This window comes from Chenopodium quinoa, unplaced genomic scaffold (assembly GCF_001683475.1).
Source record: "Chenopodium quinoa cultivar QQ74 unplaced genomic scaffold, ASM168347v1, whole genome shotgun sequence".
NCBI classification, from domain to species: domain Eukaryota; kingdom Viridiplantae; phylum Streptophyta; class Magnoliopsida; order Caryophyllales; family Amaranthaceae; genus Chenopodium; species Chenopodium quinoa.
Window position 1 is genome coordinate 145,993 of NW_018742329.1, and position 6,008 is coordinate 152,000.

General features: G+C 41.8%; 1 protein-coding gene across 1 annotated transcript; it reads left to right on the forward strand.

The window, feature by feature from the left end:
* The first annotated feature begins 2,950 nt into the window (after positions 1-2,950).
* LOC110689732 lies at positions 2,951-3,940 on the forward strand. The gene is made up of 3 exons (XM_021866519.1): positions 2,951-3,176; positions 3,256-3,672; positions 3,757-3,940. The coding sequence occupies exons 1-3, from the start codon at positions 3,162-3,164 to the stop codon at positions 3,895-3,897; spliced, it is 573 nt and encodes a 190-aa protein (XP_021722211.1). The 5' UTR covers positions 2,951-3,161; the 3' UTR covers positions 3,898-3,940.
* The last annotated feature ends 2,068 nt before the right edge of the window (positions 3,941-6,008 follow it).

A 6,008-nucleotide genomic window follows, 5' to 3' on the forward strand; every position in this document is an offset into this window, starting at 1 on the left:
TAAATGAGCAGCAATCTGCGCATGTAATACCAAAATTAAGACAAGTAACCAAAAATGAATTCTTTACTAAACCTAATACACATAGCAACAATAAACAAATTCCCTAATTCACATCTATACTTAAACAATTAACCAACATTTAAACAATAATTGACCTCCATTAAATAATTCAACAAAAAGTACAAAACAAATGAACCTTAAATTTCAACAAAATTGCAATTCTACCATCACCAACCAACAACTTACAAAATTAAAGGAAGGGAACTAAATTGCTTACCTCTGATGTCGTCATTGACAGCAAGCAATGTCAGGTGATGAACTCAGCACGTGGTCCCCAGTAAAACGCCCTAAAGATGGCGACTTTCGCAAAGAACCTTCACGCAAAACCCCAATTACAAAGTGCAAGTTTTATATGAACTAAAACTAATTTAGGGTTTAATCTCCAATTTTGGATCCTAATCTGAAGAGTGGGTGATAATTTATGGAGATGGGCGAATTTGCAGAGAGAATGGAATGAGAGAATTGACAGAGGAGAAGTCTTCAGTAGCATGAAATAGTGAAGTTGACAAAAAAGAAAAAAATAAGGAGGGAAGTAAGGACTGTGGGCCCCACACACTTGAATATCAAACGGAAAATTGAAAAAGGTGGTAATCTACGTAATTAAATATTTTAGTGGGTGGTAATTTAAAATAAAATTTTTAATGGGTGGTTATTTAGAAAATGAACCTATTTTTGGGTGATAATTTGCAAATTTTCCTTAAAATTCCAAAACAATTTACGAATGTGCCCTTATACAATGGGAGCGTTGTTTCACAACCCTTTAAAAAACGAAGAGAGATTGTCACCTCCAAAAGTGAACTGTTAAACATCGCCCGCAAATTCCTACATAAAGCCCACAAAATAAGAGTGAAATGACACTTGTGCCCTCAAACTAAAAAACACAATTTCTCTCTCTACTCTCTACTTCCACTTTCTCTCTCTAAATTATTTCCAGAGCTATGTCGAGGCGGCCCGGCAAGGAAGTGGCGGCACCGGCGGTGGGCGGAAGGCGGTTTGCCGGCCAGAAGGTAATTTTTTAAATTTTTGTAATTTTTTTTTAAAAAAAAAAACCTCCGGCGACGGTGGGGCGGCAAGGCGAGACGCCACCACCACGGAGGAAGCGCCTAGGCAAGACGCCCATACGGTGGTGGCGGCGCCTAGCCCAGACGCCACTACCACGGCGGCGGCGCATAGGCTAGGCGCCTCGGCCGTGGTAGTGGCGTCTGGGCTAGGCGCCGCCACCACCGTACGGGCGTCTTGCCTAGGCGCCTCCTTCTCTTTTTTTTTTAAAATTTTTTTTTTGTTTTTTTTTAATTTTAAATTTTATTTTCGAATTTTTTTTTTTTTTAAAAAATTTGTTTTTCTTTTTTTTTTAAATTGTATGTTCCCTTTTCTTTTTTTTTTATCTTTTTTTTTTAAATTTTGTTTTTTTATTCGTTTTAATTTTATGTTCTATTTTTTTTAAAAAAAAAAAAATTGTATCTGGTTTTAATTTTTAATTTTATGTTCCTATGTATTTTTTTTTTTTTGAATTATATTTTTGTATGTAAAAAAATTATAAGTTCCCTTTTTTTTTTTATAAATTTTCTTTAAAATTTTGATGTTCTTCTTTTTTTAAGTTTTTGCAATTTTAAATTTTTTAAGTTTTGTTAGTTTTTTGTTTTTGGTTTTTTCTTTGCATTTTTGATTTTTTGTTTTTGTTTATGTTTTTCATTTTTTAGTTTGTTGTTTATATTTTTTGTTTTTGGTTATATATTTTGTTTTTGGTATATTGTTTTGTTCATATTTATATTTTTTTATGTTTATATTTATATTTTTTATGTTTTTATTTATATTGTGTTGTTTATATTTTTATTTTTTATGTTTATAATTTTATTTCCGTTACTTGTTTATTTGCTTTTGTGTTTATTTTCGTCCTTTTTTGTATTTATATTTTTTGTTTTTGGTAATATTTTTTGTTTTTGTTTTTGTTTATGTTTGTTTTTTTTTGTTTGTAGTTTATATTTTTTGTTTTTGGTATATGTTTATGTTTATATTTCTTATGTTTATATGTATATTGTCTTGTATATATTTATATTTTTTATGTTTATAATTTTATTTCCGTGACTTGTTTATTTGCTTTTGTGTTTATTTTCGACTTTTTTTAATTTGTTTTCGTTATTATGTTTCGTTATTTACTTGGAGTTAGGCATCACAATTTAGACCTGGTGCGGGGAAGAGTATTGACGTCGTGAGGAGTACGATCTACTCAATGGAGAGCTCGGGGCCCAGACACGTTAGACCAGGAGAGGGCTTTGGATACAGGCATTTTGAAATGCCAAACCCGGGAAAAGACTTGTAGGTTTTTGTGTAGCTGGGCTGATGCTTGGCCGGAGGAGAGCGAGATGGTCGGGCGATTGAGGGGCACTAGAGTGAGTCACCTTCCTGCCACCATGCACGACAGGATTGACTGGACGCTGATCACGGCTTTCGTTGAGCGATGGCAGCCGGATACGAACTCGTTCCACCTTCCGTTCGGTGAGATGACGATCATGTTGCATGACGTCGAGGCCATCCTTGGGATTCCCGTGGAGGGAAACCGAGCATCTGTCGTCACTGATGCGGATCAGGCAGATTTACTAGCGGAGCTGTTGGCGGTGGATAGGGCTGCGCTGTACACATCGGCACTTGGTGTGTGGGATCACGGCGGCGTTAAGATCGCAGCCGTCTTGCAGCGATGTTTGCACCCTACGGCACGTAGGACGCAGGACACACAGCTGGCTGCATATGTTTTTCTTCTTCTCGGGTGTACCTTGTTTCCGGATAAGAGCGGGAACAAGCTCAGGCCACGCGACATAGTTGACGCGTGTGAGCCCGACAGAGTAGGCCAGTTTTCTTGGGGGTCGGCTACGCTGGCGTATCTGTATCGCCAGTTAGGATTCTCGAGCCGGGCTGATGCAGCAGGTATCACTGGATGTCTGACGTTGTTACAGACCTGGATATACGAGTATTTTCCTGCGTTTCGACCACACCGCGACCCGGTTCCCATTGGTGATGGCCAGCCACGTGCCTGTGCGTGGAGTCCGCGTGTCGAGAAGAAGTCCGTTGACCGCCTGCGCTCCATACGGTTATCGCTTGACAGGATGTCCCCCTTAGAGGTACAGTGATTAAATTATTTCTACTTTTACAATCTGATGCTTTATTTTATGACTGTTACTGATTTTAAATAATGTGCAGGTGAACTGGATGCCTTTCGGCCAGAACCCTAGTAATAGGGTACCCAGGACCCTCTACACCGGACTGATTCAGTATCGCGAGATCGTAGAGGCGTACATGCCGCAGCGCTGTCTTCGCCAGCTTGGATTTGTCCAAGTTGTCCCACCTCCACCGGCATGGCCCAGTAAGGCGGTACGATCTGCGTCGTCGAAGGAGTACGTCGTCCAATGGCCGGCAAACATGATATCCATGTGGGAGCAGTTTCCGATGGTTGCCCGCCTATGGACGGCGGAGCTGCAGCGGCCGCCAAGTGGGGTGACTGCCATGTGTGACCAGCACTACATGGAATGGTACATCCGGCACTCGCACCCGAGGTTGATCAAAGACATCGACGACGCAGATGATGACGATGTGCCACCTGCCACTGCCTCTTATGCGGTACGTCTCATCTTTTATTTGTTGTTCTCTTATTTTAATATATATATGTATAATACGTCGTTTCATGTTTTTTGTTTTGTGTAGTGGATGGGCAAGATTATGCAGTTGGGACACCGACTTTTTGAGGAAAGGGACTGCATGACGAGTGCATCAGGCAGAGCTGTTATTGACGATCTGGAACGGACCCTTGAGCAGTGGCAGTGGGCGTCACAGAGGGATTACTGATATTTGAAATTAGACATTATCTTTTTAGTTTGTAATATTTGAAATTATTGTTCTTAGTTTTTAAAATTCAATATTATCTTTTTAGTTTGTAATATTGTGAAATTATTGTTGTTAGTTTTTAAAATGAAACATTATCTTTTAAAAATGAACACATAGAAATGACATAGTATTGACAATACAAGGCCTCATAGTAAAAGGTAGGTGTACATCAACAAAAACTACATGGCAATTAAATTGTTCCACTGTTGCACGCGAGCATGGTACAAAGCATCCCAACCCTCCACGCTTGCTCTACGAATTTCATACCACTTCGGTATGATATGTGGGACCGGAAAATCGGGTGACATGTCTAATCGGATAAAATGTCTGTATGACGGCCCAAGAAATCCAATAGCAACGTCCCTTACCGGTCTGGTGACGGTCTCGCGCGAACACCAGGGCAGAACCGTTGTACATGGATAACAGGCTCGACTATGTAACAGGCTCGATCGTACTCTGCCTCTGTGGTAGCTTGCATGATCTTCCGCCACTTACCATTTACCAATGTCTCTGCTGTTACTAAATTCTTGTTGAAAAGATTGTAGGCTTTGACTTTCACGCAGTTGTTGATGTGCCATGTGCACAGTAAATGGCTCGACTCCGGAAACAGCTCCGCTATAGGGGCAAAAAGACCTCCCTCACAATCACTTACGATGGCCGATGGCTGTACATTTGGGCCGATGTAGTTTCTCAACTTTTCCAACACCCAACGGTAACTCGCAGCCGTCTCATCCTTCATGACTGCATAACCAATCAGAAAGTTCTGGTTCGTTGGAGCCATCCCAACCATCTCAACCAGTGGGAACTTGTACTTGTTTGTCTTGTACGTTGAATCGATCAAAATCACAGATGGCCAAGACGAAATCATATCAGCACAATCAGGATGGACAAGGAACAAATGAGTTACCTCCGATGTGTCTTCGTCAGATTCAAACCAGTAAAGGTAACCACGTGCTTGTGCCTGGTGCAGAAGCTGCTGTATAGGGTTCCTTCCCTCTGACCGTTCAAACCTCAATTTCTGTCTGACGTTGTAGATGTGTCTTCGGTTTGGCTGGTCTTCGGGGAATTTCTCTAACACAGACGCTAATATTTTAGCGGGCTTCACTTGAGCATCACTCATTTCTTTTACAACTAGTTTCGCAGCTGGACTTAGGCCGCTTAACTGCCGATGCCCCACTTTGTATGCTATCAGCTCATGGTTGTGATATCCCCATTTGCCGTAACCCTTCACTTCCCAACCGTCACGCCTTTGATGTTGTCGAACCTTAACTCGGAACTGACACCCACAACCTTTCCGCTTTGAGTCAAACCGAATCGCTTTACTGAAATCTCGTTCTTCTCTTTTGCGATAACGGTCGCATCTCAAAATGCGATCCATTCTACCATCCCGTTGAGATTTATGAGTTGCTACTACTAAACAAAAGCCTGATCTAATTGCAACCTGTTTTGCCCAATCAATCGCTTGTTGAGCATCTTCGAACAGGCCATCATGTACAAAAATCCCACTGTAATCATTTCCGTCTCCACCATAATCCTGTAACAATAACATATAACGTATAAATATAATTACATTAAGATTAAATTAATAAAAACAAAAAAAAAAAAAAAAAGGGGATTAAATTAAAAAATAAAAAAAAAAAAAAAAAAAAAATATATTCCCCTAGTGGCGCCTGGCCAGGACGCCGGAGCCACGGCCTGGGCGCCTGGTCAGGACGCCGGAGCCACGGCCGGGGCGCCTGGTCAGGCCGCCGCCGCCATGGTGGCGGCGTCCTGGCCAGGCGCCCTGGCCGTGGCTCCGGCGTCCTGGCCACGCGCCACTACTATGGTCGAGGCTTCTCCACCAGGCGCCGTTACCACGGTGGCGGCGTCCTGGCTAGGCGCCACAACCACGGCATGGCCTTTTGGCTAGGCGCCAGCCACCATTTCGTCCTTACGATGCGTTACGAACCTCGTTTTCCGATGACGACGGCGATTCTCCGGTGATCCTCGGCAATCCGGTGCTGCTCCACATTTTTTTAGTGCGAAAAATTTATCTTCGGTTAAAATTATAAAAAGGGCAAATTTGTCAAAAA

What these genes read in the sequence shown, in the direction of transcription:
- LOC110689732 (XM_021866519.1), top strand. An exon ending in CTGCCACTGCCTCTTATGCG is followed by an intron (nt 3,673 to 3,756) that starts GTACGTCTCATC and finishes TGTTTTGTGTAG; the next exon opens with TGGATGGGCAAGATTATGCA.